At 36.8% G+C, this 22,272-nt stretch overlaps 3 protein-coding genes across 3 annotated transcripts in view; all 3 read right to left on the bottom strand.

The window, feature by feature from the left end:
- Nucleotides 1–4,694: 4,694 nt before the first annotated feature.
- LOC118488414 (alanine aminotransferase 2, mitochondrial-like) overlaps nt 4,695–22,272 on the bottom strand; it is a 38,604-nt gene continuing 21,026 nt past the window's right edge. The window contains exon 5 of the transcript XR_004884636.1: nt 4,695–5,048. The gene's annotated coding sequence lies outside the window, so the exon portion shown is untranslated. The remainder of the gene's footprint in view (nt 5,049–22,272) is intronic.
- Nucleotides 13,733–14,644, bottom strand: LOC110917499 (uncharacterized mitochondrial protein AtMg00810-like). Its single transcript, XM_022162040.1, has one exon. The coding sequence runs from the start codon at nt 14,642–14,644 to the stop codon at nt 13,733–13,735; it is 912 nt and encodes a 303-aa protein (XP_022017732.1).
- LOC110917496 lies at nt 17,767–18,162 on the bottom strand. The gene has a single exon (XM_022162039.1). It carries the CDS (start codon nt 18,160–18,162, stop codon nt 17,767–17,769), a length of 396 nt encoding a protein of 131 aa, XP_022017731.1.

Genomic DNA, 22,272 nt, shown 5'->3' with positions numbered 1-22,272 from the left:
GCCCGTGATACTTCTCCTTATACTATACCTCCGCCATTGGTTGATACCCAACTTGGTAAGCAAGAAAACAACTAGTTAAAACCATGGTAGCTAAGACATTACCGTAACTAACCATAACATAATTAGCAAACTCGTCATCATCATCATATTCAGTAAATTTCACCAATAGCAAAGTTAAGGTAGGGTATGAGGAGGGTAAGATGTAGACAACCTTACCTCTACCCCGTAGGAATAGAGAGGTTGCTTCCAGTGAGACCCCCGGCTCGATGGTAGTTTTGCATCAAACCTAGGACATAAGGCACATAACACTCGGCAATTAAGACAAAAGCCAATTAGTGCATATGCTCCCTTGTCTTTCGGCTATCAACGCCACCACATCATATGATGCATGATTAACCATCCCCCTCTTTTAACATTATTTTCACGAAGTTAGTAAAATGACGTTAAAATTAATGCACTTTTAATCCCCAAGTTCACCGACTTGTGGATGCATATGATCCAACCCAACCGGCTTGTTAGAATCGTATTAAGCTCAACACATTCGACTACATTTCCATGCATTAGATTAAAAGTTTAAAACAGTATCTTTTGCTGTTCATTAACCGGAAGTTAAAAACAAACATTGAATATAACGTAACATGATCATTGACTCAAAAAGAAAGAAGTGGGATCCACATATAAACGTGCAAAAACAAGAATTGAATAGGGGCCACCAAACAGAAGTTAATTGCATTAAATGTCATGAATAGGGTTTGGGGGATGGTTCGGTGACTACCGTCGGCAGGTGTTATATTATGTCATATCATATGAGCTTCAGCATATGTTTTGTACTAGCTCAAATTTTATGTTTCTCTTTTATAAAGTGAATTGGTACTATTCGACAAACAAATATGACTTTATAAATGAGTCTAAGTTTGTAATTATTAATTATCTTTTTTTCTAACCAGCTGAAGCTTAACAAATTCGGTCACCATACGTAGTTTTGTATTAAAAAAAAACCCTTACAATTCAGGCAGGATTACGTATTTTAAAAAAATAAGTCGTAATAAAATGTTTACACATTTTCATTGTAGATTGATATAACACTGCTCACTCCTCTAAGACCATAAGGAGTGCGCGTGAAGATCAGCCCAAGGGTGGCGTGAAGGGCGGTGTGGGGAGGAGGGGGATGAACTTTCATCGGCTAGTTTGAATGAAAATAAGTTTTTTTTAATTTAAAAAAAAAAAACTATATATGAATTGATTTGGATTAATATGGAATTATTACCACACACTTATTCTATATTTTCTCCATTTATGGGAATATTACACATCACAATCTTCGAGTGGATTTGATTGAACATATTTGGAGCGTTCCAGGAAACGACGCTGACGAAGACAATAATTAAAAGTTTATATAATTTTTTTAGGTTTAAGTAATTTTAATTTTAACTTTATATGTCATTTTTTTAATTAGTGTTATTTACCTAATTAATATTAATATATGTTTTATTTAATATATTTTTTTATTATTTAAATATAAAATAAATACAAGAAGTGTATGCCACGTGTCACATCACGCCACGTGTCACACTACGCCACCCTTTCACGCCCATCCCACCCCGCCCTTTTTTTGCACCACATCACTTTTCTGATGGGTGTTGACGTAGCTGACACATGAAGCTTCATGCTCTCTTTGCTAGCCCTCCTACCCCGTATAGTCTAATATTAAATATTTTGTTGGTTCCACCAAATTTAATCTTTTTTTGTTCTTTTCATAAAATACAATTTGTTCTTTTCATAAAAATACAAATTTTCTAAAATTTTGGGTTCTTTTTTATACATTGTATACATTATTTTATTACTATTATTATCAATACACAAAATCATTAAGTTGGTCCTGCTTACAAAGACTCTTTTGGGTTGATGATTTCGGTTGCTCATGAATATAAAAAAATGATAATAAGGACTTAAACCTACTAAATCTACAAACAACCAAGTGAGCTAGCTAGATGCGTGCATTCCAAACATGGAAAGTGTCCGGGGACGTGATGAGCCTTGTCCTTTTGTTGGAACTTATTTGAGATTTAGTGGTATAAAGATAACAAATCAACAAGTGAGTCAGTGGAACAAAGTTGGAGAGCTAAAGCTTCCATGGTTCACACATTCACCAAAACACAAGTCTTACCATATTGAGGATGGTGAGCTTAGATTATCTCAGCACTTGTAGGTTGTTTAAAACCTTGCCAAAACAGAAAGTTTAGAATGTGTTTGAACCTCTAAACTCATAATAATGAACCATATTCAAGCTCCATAACCATAGGTTTGGTTAGAAGCAAGGTAGGTGCAAGATTGTACAAGTCCAACATGTTTAAAGAAAGTGTAAGTAGAAGTTTCATCAAAACAGAATTTTAATACTACTTTGGACCTCAAATGTGGTGAGGTTCCACCTTAGTTTGCCATGGCAAACTTGTGGAAATCTTCCTAGATGTTATCCAAGTAATTTGAAAGACAAAATGGAGAAGAATAGTGAAGAAAAGTGAGTGAGAACTCACTTAGAACACTAAGTGTTTTCTGCCCAAAATGGAGAATTCTTGAGAGTTTTTGAAGAGTTAGAGAGTAGGCTAGGTGTTTGGAAAGTGTTTAGGAGTGTATGGAGGCTCATATTTATAATGGGGTTGATTAGGGTTAGTGTTAAATGAGTTAGGAGGTGATTGGAGGTGGAAAAGGTGGCAAAAATGGACCAACCCGCGAGCTGGCTACAACCTTCTGTGGATTGACCTCTCCCGTGCGCCGCTGGGGAGGACCTGAAATCTCCCACGTGGTGCCTGGGAGTGAAGTCTGAAAATGTTCATTTTGGCCCCTGAACTTTGCAATTATGTTACTTTATGTCGTAAACTTGTATTTTAGCCCGTTTTAGGTATTCAAAGTATATCAAGATATGGTATGAGTGTGATGCATGTATGATTAATATTTCCAAGTACTTCAAGTCTTGGTTTTGCGTATAAACATGTATTCAACGATTGATTTCGTATAAAATAGTATGTAACATGTATATGTATAAAAATGAATTTTCATTATGATCAAAGTCTCGATTACAAGATTAGAAACAAAATACTAATACGACACGATTACAAGTTTCTAAAAATATAAATACAAATACAACTTTCTAAATAAGGGAAGTACAGAAATGCGAAGCACTACAACATATTCAAAGGGTACAATATTCATTTTATACAAATTTAACATATTTATTAACAGACATTTGACTTAGGACTTATAATTGTTACAAATTCGAAATCACAAATTCTCAAACTTGCAACTTTTAAACCTTAGTACTCAAAGATGTGATTTTGGATAAACAACACGGACCATCTGTGTAATTATCTCTAAAATATTATTTAGATAATTTATAGGGATGTTGGTGAAGAACATATTGCTAGTGCTTCAAGGGTGACTTAAAAGTAGTGATCTTATAGTGAGGTGTATATCTAAACAAGCTTTTTTTCTATCATATCTTAGTAGTGTCGGGTTTTTTTGGAAGCAGTCTCTTTGTCTCTAGAGATGGATATAAGGTTTACATACATCCCATCCTCTCTAGACCCTATAACTAACTTTGCTATTTAAGATGAGTATGGTTGTTGTTTATCACTGCTGACCAAAATTATATTTCGGCTTACCCCAAGGTTATCATATTACGTGCCCAACAAAAAAGTTATAATACAAACCTACACACCAACAAAATTGATCTTAAATCAAAAGGTATATCTTTTAAAGCAAATGATATAACATGTTAGAAAATCATTAATTATAGCAGTGATGTGTAACAACCTCTTTAATGTTTGTACAAACCTTTAGTATCGAATAACTAAGAAAATACAAGTCTATAAAGGTTAAATTTGTTATGCATTTCAATGAATTTCATGCATAAAATGGGCATTGACAAGACAGGAGATAAGTCAGGTTATGATATATGTAAGTAGGCCTATATATCACCAGATCTAATCACTGTTATTTTAACAGTGATACCTTTATTCTGATACGTCAACTCCCGAATGTACGTACCATCTTATGCATGCATGTTCCAAAATCAGTCATCTCAAATAGTTTTCACTTCTATTCCACGTGTATAATACCACGTTTAACCTGCGGGATACATGTCGGAAGAAATGAAGAATCATATTTGCTTAAAAAACTTTACCATACCACCTTGTATATATGTTTGTATATATCTTTTGTGTTTTATTTTAATACATAAAAAGCAGGGCCGGCCCTAAGAATTCATGTATCCTATTTGAGTTCGAAAAAACGTGTCCTTAGGTCTTAACTAAATAAAAAATTTAAACTAGTTTTTCATACAACTTTGAACCGTTCACAAAAATATAGCATTCGATAAACAATGCAATTAACAAAATACAAAATATAGTATTCGAATGAATGACATACCGTAAAAACTAATAAGCTAATAGCTAACCAATTTTTGTCTGCACGTATAACACTTATCAACTCGTTTGTGACTTCACCAATTCATCAACTCGTTTCCTCTTTTGACGTTTTTGCCATCCGAATACTTGTTTAGGAGCCATTAACGCCTAAATAATCATTAATCGACAAAGTTTGTATCAAACTAAGTTAACGCCTAAATAATGTTCGACAACATAAATGAACTGAATTCGACATAACTTAACTGAAATCGACATAAGTTAACTGAATAAATGAATTCGACATAATAACTGAAATCGAAAATCAATCCTAAATCATAAGTTAAGTGATTTCGACATAAGTTAACTGAATTCGACATAATAACTGAAATCGTAAATCAATCCTAAATCATAAGTAAACTGAATTCGACAATTGATTTTTAGTTGTTTACCTGTGAACTGATCCGACTTAGACACTCAGTGATCGAAGGCTGTGTTGTGACTGTGAAATCGAAGGCCTGTTGGCTGTGTCTCTGATCGAACAACACCTAAAAAATTGCAGAATGATGATGAATGATGATCGAATCGAAGGCCTGCAGTGCGACGTTTCTGTTCCTGTATTCCTGTTCCTGTGCGACGTTTCTGTTCCTGTATTGCCGCCCAGAATTCTTTTTTTATTAGTTTTTAGAAAATATTTGGGCACTTGGCTCACTAACCTAATGGGCTAAATAGTTTAAACAATATGATTTTTTTAAATGGGTCTATGTTAATATTTTTTTGGTTATACCCTATTAAATTTTTTTTACACATATAATATCGGATTTTTTTAAAAAAATTATGTGCCCTACGAAATCACGGGCCCTGTTCGGTTGTCCTCTCCGCCTTCCTTCAGAGCCCGGCTCTGATAAAAAGGTTATGTATCTGAATAGCACGTTCTATTTCTTTTCTTCTTGTTCTTTCTCATTAAATCAACAAAGCAATATGTACAAATTTTTTGTATCGTTCTCAGTTTTTTTCTGTGTCATATTGTGACCTTTTGAAGTAAAACTACTCCTTTATTTTGTTATATTTACCTATATATTTAAATTCAAACCTAACTAGTATTAACAACCCCGCGTTGCGGCGGGGTCGAACGCCAATGCCACACTACTATCAGCGACCACCAACAATGAAGTTGCAGCGTGTTAATACGAATAAATTAAAACGAAACGTAAAACATATAAAAAAATAACTAAGTCGATCTAGGATCCGAGCGTCACGATTAACCTGTCAAATGGAAAAAATAAACGACGTAAAATCGATTAACCACACACGCACGTTGCGCCGTGTTAACTCACAAAATTATTTATAGTACTTAAATGAAATACAATTTTTTCTTTAGTGGATACAACCCACTAAGAATTATGTGACAAATCATAATGCATAAATATGTTACAAATTATATACCCCCATGCATGGTTGTAAAAGTCGCTAGGCGCTCCCTAGTCGGTCGACGGGGGAGTTGAGAGTACTCGGTCTAGGCGGAGAGTACTCGGGGAGTACTCGGACATGTTAAATTGTAAAGAAATTACTTTTTGGAGGTTAAATATATCTCAAATAGCATAAATTTACTAATATTTATAACAAAATACGTGAAAAAATATTCATTCTTTAATATGATGGACATAGAAATTATGTTTTATTATTATTTAAGTCAAATTAGGCCTGAGTTGACCTACTAGATCCAATTCTGGCTGAGGTTGACCACGTTTGACCGACTCCGAGTAATTAGGCGGAGTTGAAGAAAGTCGGCTCGGCAGCCTACCTTGTAGCGACTACTCGGAGAGTACTCGGCCTTGGAAACCTTGTTTTACAACCATGCCCCCATGTTGTGGTGGAGGCGTAAAACCGTGCTAAGTAGCTCCAATATTATATCACCGTGAACGACCATCAACACCAAAAAGGTTCGTGTAAAAAAAGAAATAAAAAATGAAATATAAAACTAAACGAAAAGTAGACGATGAAACAATGTTGAACCAGTCACTCTAAATGTAAAACATAGAAAACAATAACTAAGTTGTACTAGAACCGCGCGTTGTGACGGCTTGTTGTACAGGAAAACTACGCGTAAAAACATTGAATCATACACGCACGTTGTAGCATGTTAACTCGCAAAATTAAATTTGACCAAAACATAATACAAAAAATTTGTATGGGTTAAAAGTGATTCTAACCAATCACTTTATATGTTTTACATTTTAAAGATAAAAGAACAAAAATATAAGTACAACTCATGAAACATATAATACAACCCTTGATGCCAACATGTGTTTCAAATTGATATTATATAAATGTGAATAGTTAAAATTCAAATCTAATGAATAAATAATAATGTCAAGATCATTTAAAAATAGCCATGTGACAAACTTTTTTTTCCTTTTTTATATTCCATTTTGATGACAGATTTTTTTTTTCATGAAATTTCATGACAATGAATAGTTAAAATTCAAACCTAATGAATGGTATTGAGATCATTTAAAAATAGTCATGTGACAAACTTTTTTTCTTTAGTTTTTGTTAATATCATCTCTCTTTCCTATGATATTAAATTCTTCTCGGGTTTTTATTATTTGATTTACATATTTTATTTTATTTTTTGAATGGCGATTCACATATTTAACATTTGATATTTTTAAAACAAAGTTTTGAATTTAATGAATATAAATAGGTTATTACAGAAAATAGATTATTACATACAGTTATGTTTTTTAATTACTTAACCTCTAAGACTTTGTTTATAAAAATGTTACTTGACTTTTTAAAATGTATAAATTAAATATTTTTAAAAATGCCCAACTTGAGTTTTACAAAATTGGAGATTTTAATAGATGAACCATTTGTAAAAGATTAAGATTTTTAAATAAATTTAACGTTGTTGATGATTTTGGTTATGTTGTATTCGTATTTAGAAAGTATCATGGTATAAGTCTAAGACATGTTTTCGGGCAAAAAGAGTTAAATATGAGACAGAGACGCTGAATGGAAATTCTTAGTGATTATGATTTTAGTATCCAGTATAATGCAAGAAAGGCTAATGTAGTACAGGAATCGGTAATCAAGGACGATACTGAAAAATTAAAAGGAATGATTAAGGAATTAGAACAAGGAACAGATGGAATTTGGAGATTCCATAAGAAAAGAATCTGGATACCCAAACAAGGAAACCTACGCCACCGAATTTTTGAAGAACCCCATAAGTCTAAGTATACGGTACATCCTGGTAATGATAAAATGTATCAAGACTTAAGGAAGAATTTCTGGTGGATAGAAATGAAAAAGGATATAGCAACCTATGTTGCCAAGTGTCTAACCTGTTCACAGGTTAAAGCTGAACATCAGAAACCCTTAGGTTTATTGCAGCAACTAGAAATGCCAATATGGAAATGAGAATTGATAACAATGGACTTTGTTACCAAATTACCCAAGACACGAAAAGGTAATGATACAATCTGGGTGATTGTAGACAGATTAACCAAGTCTGCTCATTTTCAGTATGGAACAATTAGCCAAGTTATATGTAAATGAAATAGTTTCATTACATGGAATTCCTTTATCTATTGTTTCTGATAGAGATAGCCGTTTTACTACTCATTTTTGAACTAGTTTCCAAAAAACAATGGGAACCAAGTTAAATCTAAGCACTGCTTATCATCCTCAAACGGACGGACAAATTGAAAGGACAATTCAGACCATGGAAGATATGCTTAGAGCTTGTGGAATTGATTTCGGAGGAAATTGGGACGATCATTTACCATTAATAGAGTTTTCCTACAATAACAACTATCTTACCAGTATCAATGCTGCACCATTTGAAGCACTTTATGGACGAAAGTGCCGAACTCCAGTCTGTTGGGCAGAAATTGGAGAAAAGCAACTGTCTGGACCAGAAATAGTAAAAGAAACAATGAACAAGATTATTCAAGTCAAGGAAAGAATAAAAGCAGCACGCGATCGCCAAAAGAGTTATGCTGATAACAGGCAAAAACCATTGGAATTTCAAGTAGGAGATAAAGTGTTATTAAAAGTTTCTCCATGGAAAGGAGTGGTCAGATTTATTAAAAGAGGAAAGCTAAGCCCCAGGTATGTTGGACCTTTTGAAATTATTAGAAGAATAGGACCAGTAGCTTACCAGCTACAAATGGCAGGAATACATGATGTATTTCATGTATGTAATCTCAAGAAGTGCTTAGCAGATGAATCATTAGTGGTACCTCTTAAGGACATAGTGGTAAATGAGAAACTTAAATTTGTAGAGAGACCCCTACAGATCGAAAATAGAAAGATCAAGAATCTCAAACACAAGAGATTAGTCCTAGTCAAAGTGAAATGGGATTCCAAGAGAGGACCAGAGTACACTTGGGAGCTCGAGTCAGAGATGCAGAGGAAATATCCACACCTGTTTCAGTAGACCTCGAGGACGAGTTCTAAAACAAGGTGGGGAGGATATAACAACTCTCCCAAAACCCTTAAACATGTTCTATACGTCTTAAAATACAACTCGTATACGAAAAACGGACCCGAAATACCTTTATTTTATTAAAAATCAAATAAAACAAAATCTGGTGGGTTCTCGAGGGGCGCGACCCAGACAACCCAAGGTTGTCGCGGGCCACAATAGCTGGCCACCAGGCCGAGCCCTGAGCTGCCATGTGTCGTGATACGTGTCGAGGCTAGTTGTCGAATCAGCAAAGCTAGGGCCTACCCTATAAGCCCTCGCGGGCCGCGAGAGATCAAGCACAGGGGGTCGCGGGTCACGAGTCGCCCTGTTTTCCAGCCTATATATAGAGAATTCGACTTTCAATTTCAAATCGTTCAAATCAATTTCTTTCTCTCGAATCTCTAATAGTAGAAATAATTCTCGGGTATAATACCCACTAATTAGCGAAGCTCTGCCTCGTTGTAAGTATTATAACCCAGGTTAGGTATTAGTTACTCTGCCCGATTGATCTAGAGCTCCATAATGCATGTCGAGGCTCTGCCTGACTCAGTCGTTGGAGTTCTGTCTCGGGAGGAGGGTATAGCTAATGTAAATTTGGTTATCTTACTAACACATGTGCATTGTTCTAATTTAATAGATTATAACCAGGAAGTCACCAGGAATTATCTAAAACAACAATGTGAGTAATTCCCCTTTTTGCAAACTGTTTTTACAAAACCTCAATTGTTTTAAATTATATTTAACAGTGATTAAGTATTTATGATTTTACAATTACTGTCGGTATGTTGGGGTTTTGTATACATAACTTCTTACTACACTGTGAGTAGTAATATTGCCACAAGCCAGGATTGACAGTACCGTGGGTGGTAATTGAGTAGATGTAAACAAATGTAATTGCGGATGCCCTCAATACAGTAAAATGATAAAACTTGTTTTGATTAAACTGGGATTCACTCGCCAGTATTTCTTGCTGATAAAACTTTTTAAAATGCGTTTCAGGTAACAAAATGTGAAAGTCAAATAGAAGCCAACTGGAGAGCACTGAAGGCTTGGAAAAGTGGCTATAAAAGTTACCTAAACAAGAAAGAAGTTTTATTTCAATAAGTTAGGATTTATCCCTATAAACATGTTGTAAAGAAAACTTGGGTTTTTCCCATATATTTATTAATTACAAAAGTGTGGTGTTTTACTCTGATAAACTATTTCCTAACTACGGTCCTGATGAAATTTACGCTGCCAAATTAATAAACACCGATACCACTGAATCTGCGCTCATGGCCGCCCGCTCCCGGGGTAGGGGTCGGGGTTGCGACAACTAGTCTCGGAAATGTTAAAACTAACACACACTTTTATACATGATAGGCTTCCAAATGCGTGATTTAAAAAAAATAGTAAGGATTAGTGAGAATCCACCAAAAGGAACCCGGTGGGAAAAAAAATACTTGAATCCGCCACCGTCTTTGAGCCCCTACACACCATCATCCTCCCTCTCCCAACTACCTCCAATTCTTGTCATTATCCATATTAACCTTGTCATGATGGTGAATCCATGTAACAGATAAACCAAGACGTGTTCAATACATTTTTCGGTTTATTAAAGTGTTTTGCTTCCATTTCTACAATTAAAAAGTTTATTTTATTGTCGATTTACCAAGACCTATTCTCACCCCTTTAGAGAAATTTGTATATGCTTGAAAGGACTAGGTTCCACAGTGACGGATCTAGAAAAACGTCAAGGGGGCAACGTTTCAGAAATTTCTTTTTTATAGGGGCAGCAAAATTTAAAAAACATCAAATTTTTTCAAAATTTACACTACCGTCGGAGTGTCAAAGGTTACACTAGTGGAATCTTTGGGTTGAGATGTATGTGATTCTTGCTAGTTCATGATATGTTATGTCTTAGTATACGTTTTTGCCGTGTGGATTTCGTAAACTTGTTTATACATATGCTAGTACACTAAATTTGTATGCTCACCAATGATTTTGTGTTGACATGTTACTTTAATATATATTGCAGGAGCTTGATGTTGATCCGTTGAAAAGAAATCTAGTAGGAAGGACTAGAAACGCACTTAGCTAAATTTATATTTTGTTGTTTATTTTGTTATGTTCTAAATGCTGTACCTTCTTTTAAAACAATGTATTCTTGTTAGCATGAAATGAAAATGGTTACTTTAAATACTTGTTACAAATAGCGAGTTTTAGGAAAAAAATTGAAAAATATATTTTTTTGGTGTGTTTTTTTGGTAGTTTTTTGCTATATATACATGTGTGTGTGTGTGTTAATTTGCAAGTGTTTCTTGCATTGGGGTGTTGTAAATGTTGTTATTTGGTTTTGTTCTGCCAAAAATGTTGCGTTTTGTGGGTTTTTTTATTGTACATTTATTGGGTATAGGACTCTAGACCTTCTATTTGTGCATGCTAGATAATTGATGATTATTGTACATGTATTTGGGCTACAATGAGGTGTTTATAAGGCGCAACAACTGAGACGGCTTGAATAATTCAACCGATTTTGGCAAAATCTCTGAGCCATCCAATTGATATTCAGTTTGGTTTTTCTTTTGCTTTCTTATTTGGATTCAGTGAAGCCCAAAGGCGATGAAGAATGTGTTGTGGTTATGCCTGTGGTGGCTATGGCAACTTGGAACAGGGTTCCAGTTGCACCAATGTTTCCGATCCTATTGATCGGATCCTTGTAATTATTTTTTGATATGTTTTGCACTTTCAATATGGTTATTATGTTATATAAATAAGTTATTTTTCTTATTGGATGTCAACTTCTAGGAAGATTACAAGGTTTTCACACGCCTCCAAAAGATACTTAAAGTTGTTGTGGAATCCGATCGTCGTATCACCATGAAGCTCAACGAGCTATCAGAAAGGGTTGCTACCATTTGGTAGAAGCAAACGAAGTTGCAACTATCCATTGATGCGATCCGCACACGTTATGAAAATGCACATGTTGTTAAAAAATATATATTAGGGGTTTAATGTAACATTAAGTACGAATACAGATAGTAAATTTTCTTATATCGATGTTAGCATATATATTTTCCTTTTTAACTTTGCGTACTGCCCCCACCACAGCGCAGGGATCTAAATACTAGGTTTTAATAAATAAGTAGTACTATTAAATACATAAATATACCGTAAATAAAAACAAGTTCATTTCAATCAAGTTCGTTACCAATACACAACGTATATTAAACAAAAGAAAAACTATCTAGCTAATTCTAGGGATAGTCCGTATAGTTTTGAGACAGCCACTTCCAACATTAATCACTAGTCTAGGAAATATTAAAACTAACATACACCTTTATACATAATAGGTTTCCAAATGCGTACATATTCCAAACAAATGAGAAACCATGTAAACCCATGTCTAACAGATTTAATTTTGAATCCAACATTTCTATCATAATCTGACTTGTGAAATTGTATATCATATGGCATGCATGTGAAATTTGTATTATGATAATCAAGAATGTGAAGGTGCGAAGGCGTTGAATGTACTTAGAGTATATATTTTTGACAAATCATTGATGACCCTAGCCTGACGCATCTCTGGTTGGATGAAAACGACTAAAAAACCTTGTGAAAATATTATCCTTTTCTTTTCTGATTTATGTATCACTAACAGATAATCCAACGCAAAATAAAATTTTCCCACTAATCACCAATGGATCTCGCTCATCACATATCGGGCCAACAATTAATAATATCTCATCAAGAATCTCATCTTCACAATTTTTGAATATGTATGTTTTTTCTGTTTTTGTCAAAAAGTTCATTTACTTTCAAGTTATATAATTGATGATAAGATATAAGGGGTATTACTTAGTTTTAATGTGTTGTTATGAGCGGTCTTAAATGGTCGTCAATGATTGTAATGAGTCATCACAAGTAAAATGCGTCATTTCCAGGAGCCTATGTATATATTGAGTGATTATTGTTCGTAATGGGCCATAACATATATAAAAGGGCATTTACCTATTTTTTGGTTTTAATATGCTTTTATAATATTAAAGACTGTATTTTATTGTAATGGGTAACCATGTGTATAAATGGGTGTTAGTTGGTTGTTAGAAGTACATTAATGAGTTACATTTTGTTATGATGTGTTATATATAGTGAATCCTTAAATTTAAGGAATGAAGGGTAAGTCCTTAAATTTACTGCTAATGTTGGGGAATACGATGAAATGTCAAATTAGATTAAAACTTTAATTTTTGTTCTCAATTTACTTGGCTTAGATTGGTATGAAGAATGAGACGAGAATGCTTTTACAAACACTACTCCTGTTGGCCCTGACCCAATTGAACTCGATCTGGAAACAGAAAATTAGATGAAGAACAAAATATTTGATCAACCAAGATGGACACTAAATTAACCAAACAAAAAGTTCGGAACTTAGACCAAACCTAATGCACTGCATTTGATGTGTATTTGTGACATAGATGATGAGTTGGAGGAGAGAGAGTAGAGAGAGGGTATAAAAGTTCTTGCTAAATGCAAGCATTTGTGTAGAGAGAATGAAGTTTGTGAGTAGTGAGGTCTTAAATAAAGAATAAGAAAGAAGGAAGAGAGTCATTAGTAAGATGATGTGGCAAAATTTTTTACAAAAAATTTGATCTTGCCTTGGAGATGATATTACATACTAAACCATCGACCAAAAGACCAAAATTTTTAAAAACTGCTAAAAAAATATTGCACTTTATGTAAGATAATGATAAACCGTGTCTTTTCTATTCACAAAACATTCAATATATAGTTACAACATAATCTCCTATATTAGGATAATTATAATGAATACAAAATTACAATCCAATCTATTCTATAAATATGTCGACTATTACACCCCCGCAGTCGAAGCGGTAGGAGAACGAATACGAAGACTGGATCGGAAGTCGTCAAAGAGAACCCGTGGCAATCCCTTGGTGAAGATATCAGCAACCTGAAATCTGGAAGGCACATGTAAAATGCGGACAAGACCCTTCTGAGCATGATCACGCACAAAATGTATATCGAGTTCGATGTGTTTAGTGCGTTGGTGTTGAACCGGGTTACCTGACAAGTAGATGGCACTTATGTTGTCACAGTATACCAAAGACGCCTTTGATAATGGCCGTCGAAGTTCAAGAAGAAGATTTCGAAGCCAACATATTTTAGCTACGACGTTGGCAACCCCTCGATATTCGGCTTCAGCACTAGAACGGGAGATGGTAGACTGGCGCTTAGAGGACCAGGAAACCAGGTTATCCCCTAAATAAACACAATAACCAGATGTGGATCTTCGAGTATCAGGGCACCCGGCCCAATCCGCATCAGTGTAGGCACGAATGGAGAGAGAAGATGATGCATGAAGATGGAGCCCGAAGTCAGTAGTTCCTTGAATGTATCGTAGAATGCGTTTAAGAGCATTCCAATGAGCAAGACCAGGAGAGTGCATGTGCATGCATACTTGCTGAACTGCATATGTGATATCCGGGCGAGTGAATGTAAGATATTGAAGAGCACCTGCAAGACTTCTGTAGGTGGTGGGGTCATCAAATAGGGGTCCTGATGTATCACCCAATTTTGTCTGAGTGTCTATAGGAGTCGCAGTAGGCTTGCAAGAGTCCATGCCTACGCGATGAATAATGTCCTTTGCATAAGCTTGCTGAGATAAGAATAAGTTGTCACCGTTTCGCGTGACTGAAATACCAAGAAAATATGTCAGTGGCCCTAAATCTTTCATGGCGAATTCTCCTACAAGAATGGACATTAGTTGCTGGCGAAGAGAGTCAGACGAGGTCGTAAGGATAATATCGTCAACAAAAAGTAACAAGTAAGCCACATGTTGACCATGGTGATAGACAAAGAGGGAGTTATCCGACTTGCACTAATAAATCCTTGTTGAAGAACAAAGTCAGTACACCTTTGGTACCATGCCCGAGGCGCCTGTTTAAGACCATAGAGGGACTTTTTGAAACGGCAGACATGGTCTGGATAGTCACGATGACGAAACCCCATTGGTTGATGCATAAAAACAGTTTCCTGTAAGTGCCCGTGCAAGAATGCATTGGTTACATCCAATTGGTGAATAGGCCACGACTGAGAAAGAGCCGACATAAGAACAGTCCGAATGGTAGTTGGCTTAACCACTGGGCTAAATGTTTCACCACATTCGATTCCCACCTGCTGACTACGACCATCACAAACCAACCTAGCCTTGTAGCGTTCAATAGTACCATCCGAACGAAATTTGTGTTTAAATAACCACATGCACCAAATAATATTCATGTCGGGGCGACAAGGTACCAATTCCCAGGTCTCATTTTTAATTAAAGCACTAAATTCATTAGTCATGGCAGTATTCCATTCAGGTATAGACAGGGCAACCTGTGGGTTTTTGGGTATCGGGACCAGGGATGAGGTGTTCAGGTTGAAATGTTGTTTAGGCTTAGTGATGCCGTCCATTGCGCGGGTGCGCATGGTGCGAATGGGAGCGGTATCGGTGGGTTGTGATGGGTGATTGACGGTGGCAGAGGGTGTGGTGGACTGCTGAACGGACTGGGTATGGGGTTGGGCCGCTTGGGATGGGCTGGTTGAGATGGGTCGGTCAGAAGGGGAGATGGCGGGAATGGAGGAGCTGGTCTGGAAGTGTGGGCCGGTTGTAAAAGTCGGGCTTGGCTGAGAGGAGGCGCCGAAAGTAGGAGGGTTTGGGCCGGGAGTTAGTGTTGTATCAGAAGGGGTGTTATTTGGGCCGGAAGTGTGAGGGGTTGGGCTAAAATGAGGGGGACGGTTTGGGGTGTGTGGGAAGTAACAGGAGGGTTGTCGATATGGGGCCAAAGGATAGGAGATAAGTTGTGAGACAGAAATTGATAATTGGTGGGAGGTTGTGGTTGTTGTATAAAGTATGGGAAAATTGATTCTTCAAATAGGACATGTCGGGATATAAACATTTGACGAGAAGCAATATCCAAACATTTATAACCACGATGGTTTGACGGATATCCAAGAAACACACAAGGTTTGGAGCGATTGGTGAGTTTGTGGGATGTGTGAGAGGGGAGAATGGGATAACATAGACATCCGAATACAAGAAGATGTGTATACGTAGGAATGATGTTGTATAAGAGGGTGGTAAGGGTAAGAAAGTTTTGGGATTTTTTTGGTAGGATGTTAAGAAGATAAGTTGCGGTTTCTAGAGCATGGTGCCAATGATCGGGGGGAAGGGATGCCTGGGCAAGTAGAGTACGGACCATGTTATTGATAGTACGAATCGTCCGTTCTGCCTTGCCGTTTTGGGAGGAGGTGTGGGGGCACGAAAAACGAAAATGCATTCCATTAAGATGGCAAAATTGTTTGAAATTGTTGTTAGTATATTCAGTGTCATTGTCACATTGGAATTGCTTAGTTTTCCGTTCAAATTGGGTGTTTATAAAAATATTAAATTGGGTAAAGATAGTATAAACTTGAGATTTATTGGTGAGAGGATATGTCCAAAGAAAATCAGTGAAATCATCCAAAAATAAAATATAATATCGATGTCCACCAGTGCTTAAAACTGGTGAAGTCCATAAATCACTATGAATAATATCAAAAGGTAAATGGGTTTTATTGATAGAATCATAAAAGGGAAGTTTGACACTTTTGCCAAAAACACATGACTGACAAAGCGTATTGCTTGGTTTACTAAAGTTAACAAAAGAACAATACTTTAACGATTGCAATTGGTTGGATCCCGGGTGGCCAAGACGTTGGTGCCAACGATCTTGAGTGATAGCGGTGAGAGCAGTTGGTGAGGTAAGTGACTTGATAAAATTGGTAGTGAGAGGATAGAGGTCGCCTGAGCTATTGCATCGTAGGATAGGAGCTTTGGTCTTGAGATCCTTCACAAGAAAACCAAACGGGTCAAATTTAATAGATAATAAGTTGTCCGTCGTGAGACGAAGAACCGATATTAGGTTTTTAATAAGGTTAGGGGCGTAAAGAACGTTATTTAATTTGAAGGGGGGGGGGGAGGGTGGTGGGAGAGTTTGGTTACCCTGTCCGATAACTGGAATGGTCATGCCATTTCCAACAAGTATCTGTTTATTAGTGCTAGAATTAAAACAGACGGAGAATGTTTTCCTGGTTGCTGCATGTGGCCAGTAGCGCCGGTGTCCATAAATCCCACTGGATCAGCTGTCTGACTCATTGAGAGAGTATAGACAGCCTGTGCAATGTCTGTAGGTGTCGGTGTATAGGTGTCTGTGTAGGCCTAGTCAGGGCGAGCCCGAGGATACCCGGGTTATTATTGGGCCGTGGGGTAGTGGGGTAAGGGCATGGTGGAGTAGACTGGGCTGGGCCGAAAGTGGAGGAAGGAGAGGAATTGAACTGTTGGGCCTGATTTAGAAGATTAGCCCACTGGCTTTGGGTCTAATTGTTAGGGAAAACAATGCAGGGATAGGTAGGCTGCTGTGAGTTGGTGGGGCGATAGGGTTGAGAGGTGGAGGTCCTACCTCGGCCTCGGCCGCGAGAGCGACCTCGGCCCCGGTGGGGTTCACGAGAATTGTGAGGGGCAGTTGAGTGGTGAGAGGTGGAAGGGGAGTGGGTGGGTCGGCTTTGAGCAAGAAGGGCGGAAGAGGCTTGGGTGGCGGAGTGGAGGGCATGATTGGCCTTGGTGGTCTCGTTCATACAGAGTTGTGAACGGACATCAAAGAAGGAGGGTAGGGGTTTGGTATTCTAGAGGATAGTACCGACCGTTTCATACTGCTCGGTGAGACCCGCAATGGTCTGAAGAACCAGAGTCTGTTCATCGACAGGAGCATCGACATTGCTTAGTTGGTCGGAGAGAACCTTGAGCTCTTGACAGTATGCGGCCATGGAGGAAAAATTTTCCAAGCGTGTGTTGGCGAACTTTTACTTCAGAAACAATGCATGAGTGGCTTTGTTATCCTGGAACAGAGACTTAATGGCCTTCCAGGCATCATACGCAGTGATTCGGGTCTTGATGACAGTCTTGAGAAGGTCCGTGGAGATAGTACCGTACATCCACTGAAGAACGATAGCATCGAGCCGCTCCCAAGAGTCGCCCGGGGATGAAGGAGAGCCAGAGGTCGATTTTTCTTTATCTTTGTCAGTGGCAACAGGTGGTGTTCGAGGGGAGAGGTGATCAGCAACGAGATATGTGGTGCAGTGAAGCCGAAACAATTCGGACCAAGTGTTATAGTCCGAGGCTTCGTGATCCAGGGTAACACGAACGAAGGTCTTAATGTTGGACACGGTGACAACAGGGTGGAGCTTCTGATCAGCCATGGAAACAGAATAAGGCAGGCGGCACAGGGCAGAGAAACGAGGGAAGGAAATCGGCGATCAAAGAGAGGATCGAATTAGGGTTGATACCATGTCAGATAATGATAAACCGTGTCTTTTCTATTCACAAAACATTCAATATATAGTTACAACATAATCTCCTATATTAGGAGATTATAATTATAATGAATACAAAACTACAATCCAATCTATTCTATAAATATGTCGACTATTACTTTAGTTTTCGAAAATTGTTCTAATATTTTTCAAAACTGTTCCCGATTGACACTATTTGGTCTACGCTAAAATTCTTAAACTAAATCAAAACTAAAAGGGTGAATTTTAAAATTTCAAATTCATGTAACCAAATCATATTGCACGACTTATATGCACAAACAATAAGAAAACAAAAACCTTATTCCACATATGGTCATTACAACTTCCCTCACGACCATTAATAGCAATCGGGCCGCCCAAGGCCGAATCCAGGTGTGTTTTGGGGGTTTTTAGGAAGCTCTGTAGCTTGGAAAAAAATGAAAAAAAGTAGAAACCTTGTGTGATTTGGAAAAAAAATAGTAAGGATTAGTGAGAATCCACCAAAAGAAGTCCGGTGAAAAAAAGTTTTTGAATCTGCCACCGTCTTTAGCCCCCCTACACACCATCATCCTCCCTCTCCCAACTACCTCCAAGTCTTGTCATTATCCATACTAGGTGTACACCCGTGTGAATACACGGGTTTGTTCTAATAACGATCGGAATCAAATACTAAAAAACATATTATAATATATTATTTAAATTCTTTGTGTTTAGTTACATATCCAATTCTATATAACGAACAAACAGCCACTTCAATAGCCCAAACGAAATATAGATAGAATATTTTAGAAGTCAAGATCTTTGGAATATAGATTCCGCAGCTTGCATCTTTGAATTGGCTTCTGTCATCCTCTTTATGGCATCATCCATCATAGTCCGTGCATCAACTAATTTAACTTCAGCCGCAACCTTTGCCTCTGCAGATTCTGCACGCATCTCGTGCAATGACTTCTCAATCTACAAAGATTATAGTTTAAAAAAATGAAAAGTGGAATTTATAAACTAAATATCAAATAGAACTTTTAACGAAAATACATGCTTACATTGGAAACACATTCCTTTTCAATTCCAAGAGCCTTTTTCGGTTTTTCTTCCCTTAGCTTTGCTTCAGCTAGAGCAGCCGTATGGATAGATTGCTCACGTTTTAGCGTCAGTTCAGCCATTTCTGCAGTGGATTTCATCTGCTCATAATTGGCAACCCACTCTTTTTTCTCAATGATCAGAATCCCCATTTGGTTTTGAAGGTTGTAAATCTACATTAAATACACAAACAAACACGGACACATAATAAGATACTCATATCATATAACACAAAACACATGCCTAAATTCTTTACCAATGAAACAACTGAACAATCCAATGATCCATTAAAGAAAAACTTAAAACTGCCAAGACAAATCAATCCTTCAAATTCTGGTATTACCAGCATAACTGTCTATGCAAATAGTGTGATTGTTGAAAGTGATGGTAAATCAAACTTGCAAACAAAATAAAACCCTACATGATACAATACCACAATATTAGATGTGTAAACAATAACGATAAGTTGTATTATGGAAATTATACCTTTCTTGGAAGGGTTGTAAGCAATCCTTTGAGAAGTAGGTGAACTTTCCACTTGCCAGCCTTGAGAATGGCTCCAGACGATTCGACGCTAGAATCCGGTTAACCTCGTGTAAGAAGCAAACTTCCTACAACAAACAAAAAGCGAAACCACAAAACCTGTTTAGTAACCAAATAAAAAATGAGAAACATAGATGTCTGAAAAAGAACAGGCACATAAAAACCCCCAAAACCAAATTGCAAAACTCGACGATATCTCGTTGGTTCTCCTCAGCAAGAACCTAGAAATATATTTTAAAACAATTTATTAAAAAAAGAGAACTAATTGCTAAGTGTTTTGAAAACCGAATATATATATTTACTAATTGCTAAGTGTTTTGAAAACCAAAAATATATTTACCTGACCTGTAGGGTTTCCTGGATTAATTACAACCAAAGCCCTAACAGTAATACCCTTTTGTCTAGCAGCTTCCAGTTGCTTCTTGAGCTCAGAGATCTCAAGTCCCCAACTCGTTGCTTCATCAAGATAATAAGGAACCTGAAAGATGATTATGCATTGCTCTGTCATATGCTTCTTACGTAATGGAAGTTTGGAAGTTCATTGTCCAAACAAAAAGAAATAGAGTTCAAATGATATAAGAAACACATACAAGAGTGCCACCGTGAAGGGCAATTGAAGTAGAGTAAAGAGGGTACTGAGGAATTGGACAGAAAATTCCATCGTTTTCGGATCTTATTAGTAACTGCATCATCATATGGACCTGGTACAGAGAAATGATACAATCTGTAAATTATTATGTATGTAAAACACGTTAAAAGCGCAAAAAAAAGAAACACCGGAAATAAATCTTTATACCGCTGGACTTGCACCATCTGTCAAGAAGATATCATTTGGATCAGCAGGAAAACCATCACGAGCTTCGATTCCAGCAGCAATAGTGTCACGCAATCCCTTAATACCATGATACCAGATAAAAACATGTCATGTTATTACAGAACAATAATTCATTTAATACACACACATATATAGTATATACACTTACTTACAAACATATACATAATAGCTCAAAAGAAGGCAGTTTTACCTGACTGTGACTATATGCACCAGTGGCTCTACCAGGAATTTGATCAAGGATCTGCCATGCCCGGTCAATGGAATACGCACTGTAAGTTAAATGATGCATGTTAAGGTACTTGACTTCATACGGAAACTTATAGAAAAGTGCATAACGGAGGTACTTGACTTCATACAGAAACTTATAGAAAAGTGCATAACGGAGACCAGTTTATATGTATATACCTGAATAAACCCTGTGTTTCACTCCTATCTATAGTGGGAAACCCGCGCGTTGCGGCGGGGTCGACAATAAGGGGTGGAAAAATGAATCAAGCATTCAAACGATTACAAAAAAAAAAAAAACTATATGAGGTGTGTATGCGTGTAAAATCCCCCGCACTTCATGGCAATGCAAGGTTTTACCGGCTACATGGGATAGTTAAATAATGTATGCTTCATTCTATATACATTCTGGCACCCAAAAAAAAGTTTAGAGGGGTTTTTAGTTTACATTAAACATAGGAAGCGCAAGTTGTAATATAAAAGATACAAATCAAGAAAGATCCCGGTTTTCGCCATTCGTTAACAAAATCATATCGATATTAAATTATTAACACATTGTTAGGTGTAATGTAACAAACCATCTATGCCTTAAACATAAGTTCAAATTGCATTTTCTTTACAGTAAGATACTAAGATCACAATCAATCACCTAATAACAAATCTATCTAACCCTTCATTCAAAGACATGTATCAAAGATTCATTCCCTTCAATCCCGAAGGTAGGATTGTTCTTTGGGATTCGGGTTTTTGGCCGGGAAAAAGTGACCCAATAACTGACCCATTTAAGTTCGGGTTAGTCGAGTTCAGGTTAGTTCAGGTCAGGTTGTTCGGTTTTTTGGTTTAGATGTAAAATGAAAGAAAATTAACGATGTGGTGGTTGTCGCATGTTAAAGTGTAACGACCCAAAATCTGAATGTTAATGTTTGTTGTATGTTATTATGTGACACGTCAGGAAATAAATAACTAGGCTATTTAACCTAGTTAAGGGTATGGTCAAAAGTCTTAAATGATAAAGGTAATGTCAGTTATGTTTTAAAAGTAAACCAAGGGGCTAAAATGGAACAAATGAAAGTTAAGTTATAAAATATCTAACACACACAAACACACACATACGTGTGTTCGAGAGAGAGAGCAGGAGGCTCCCATGGAGCCTCAAACCCTAGTTCCATCTTTATGCTCAAATCGGAAGGCAAGATGAAGCTCAAATCCATAACCGAGCATGGATTAATGATCTTCAACACGAGGGGATCATAAGGTATGTCGAAAATCTAAGATTGGTGATCATGTGTAAAATGGGTTATGTTCTAATCCGTGAGTTCAAGTGAAATTGAGCA

This window comes from Helianthus annuus, chromosome 16 (assembly GCF_002127325.2).
Source record: "Helianthus annuus cultivar XRQ/B chromosome 16, HanXRQr2.0-SUNRISE, whole genome shotgun sequence".
Taxonomy (NCBI): domain Eukaryota; kingdom Viridiplantae; phylum Streptophyta; class Magnoliopsida; order Asterales; family Asteraceae; genus Helianthus; species Helianthus annuus.
The sequence above is the reverse complement of the archived record's forward strand: the minus strand, read 5'-3'. Positions and strand labels throughout refer to the sequence as shown.